General features: G+C 56.3%; 1 protein-coding gene across 1 annotated transcript in view; it reads left to right on the top strand.

The window, feature by feature from the left end:
* Positions 1-185: 185 nt before the first annotated feature.
* The window catches only part of LOC103606583 (PI-PLC X domain-containing protein 1-like), a 15079-nt gene continuing 13890 nt past the window's right edge, over positions 186-1374 (top strand). The window contains exon 1 of the mRNA XM_008591159.1: positions 186-312. Within this exon, the coding sequence (XP_008589381.1) occupies positions 186-312 (127 nt within the window). The remainder of the gene's footprint in view (positions 313-1374) is intronic.

Below are 1374 nucleotides of genomic sequence, written 5' to 3'. Positions count from 1 at the left end.
CTCTCTCCCTCCCCTGTCCTCAGGAACCCATCTCTGATCTCCCCACAGCCCAGACCACCCCGTCCTCCTCCGGGGAAGTCTGTTGGTTCTTTTTATTTCAAAGCCATGCCCCATGTGTAACCAGCACAGGTTTTCACCCTAAAAAGCCTCTTTTCTTTCCTCAGGTTGCACAGGGCTTGCCTGCAATGGGCGGCCAGGTGAGCGCTGCCAGCAGCTTTCGGAACCTGCGCTGTGGGAACGCCAACGCGGACTGGATGTCGGGGCTGTGCCCCCAGCTGTGGGACGTGCCCCTCCACCACCTCTCCATCCCAGGTGAGGGCAAGGTCATCTCTCCATTCCCAAGCAGGGATGCCGGCTGCAGGATCAGTCCTGGGTGTGGGGAACCCCGCAAAACACACACATACGCACACACAGATGCACACACGTGCACACGTCTGCACACACGCTTATGCACGCACACACATGCATGTGAGCACACAGATACACGCGTGTACACATGCATACATGCACGCAAATGTGCTTATGCACAAGCACGTGCATGTACACACATGTGTGCACATTTTCACACATCTCCATGCACACATGTACACACATCTACATGTATGCAGAAGCATAAGCATGCACTAGCATGTACACACATGCGTGCACATATACATACACCTGTCCTTCTCTGTCTCCTTCATCTTGATTTGGCTGCAGAGGGCACGTGGTGCACCCCAGGACAACACAGCTTTGGCAGCCATCACGGCTGAGGCAATTAGTGGCTATGCTCCCTGCGACTGGTCTGTCCTTGCTTTGAGGACACCGGTGGGAGTTCCAGGCCCCTCACCGCTGCATTCATCATCTCTGTCAAAGGTGCATTGAGCATCTTCTGTGCTTTGAGTTCCAGTGTCAGGTTTGGCCCACCAGGAGGACAAGCTTAAATGCTCAGGGACTTCTTAATCAAATGAAGAATGCTTGACCCGAGTCTATTGCAGCAAAGGTCACGGTGGCCACTGCAGGTATGGGGATCCCAGGGGGAGGGGCCACGGTGTCCCATCTGTGCCCATGACCTCGAGCACATGTGGTTCACCCTCCACCATGGTGTGGGTGAGCCTGGATCCCCACCGCCAGCACCACCACTGACAGCCCCCGCTGCACCTGCCTGAAGGTGGGATGCTTTCTGTGGTGCTGTCCATGTGGCCCTCCAGCTACGAGGGGGCCGAGCTTCTTCTCAGCAGAGCCCGCCTTTGTGCCTGGGCCTCTCCTGCTGTCTGCGACCCATTCACATGAGCCTGGACACTCAGTCAGACACCATTTCTCGCCGAGGTGCAGTTTTGTGTGCTGGGGTTTGTTGCCTTGATGCCTGTTGGGTTTCTCTGCTCACCACCCCAG

Source organism: Galeopterus variegatus, unplaced genomic scaffold (assembly GCF_000696425.1).
Source record: "Galeopterus variegatus unplaced genomic scaffold, G_variegatus-3.0.2 Scaffold6710, whole genome shotgun sequence".
NCBI lineage: Eukaryota > Metazoa > Chordata > Mammalia > Dermoptera > Cynocephalidae > Galeopterus > Galeopterus variegatus.
Note: the sequence above shows the minus strand (reverse complement) of the source record. Positions and strands in the feature narration are given on the sequence as shown.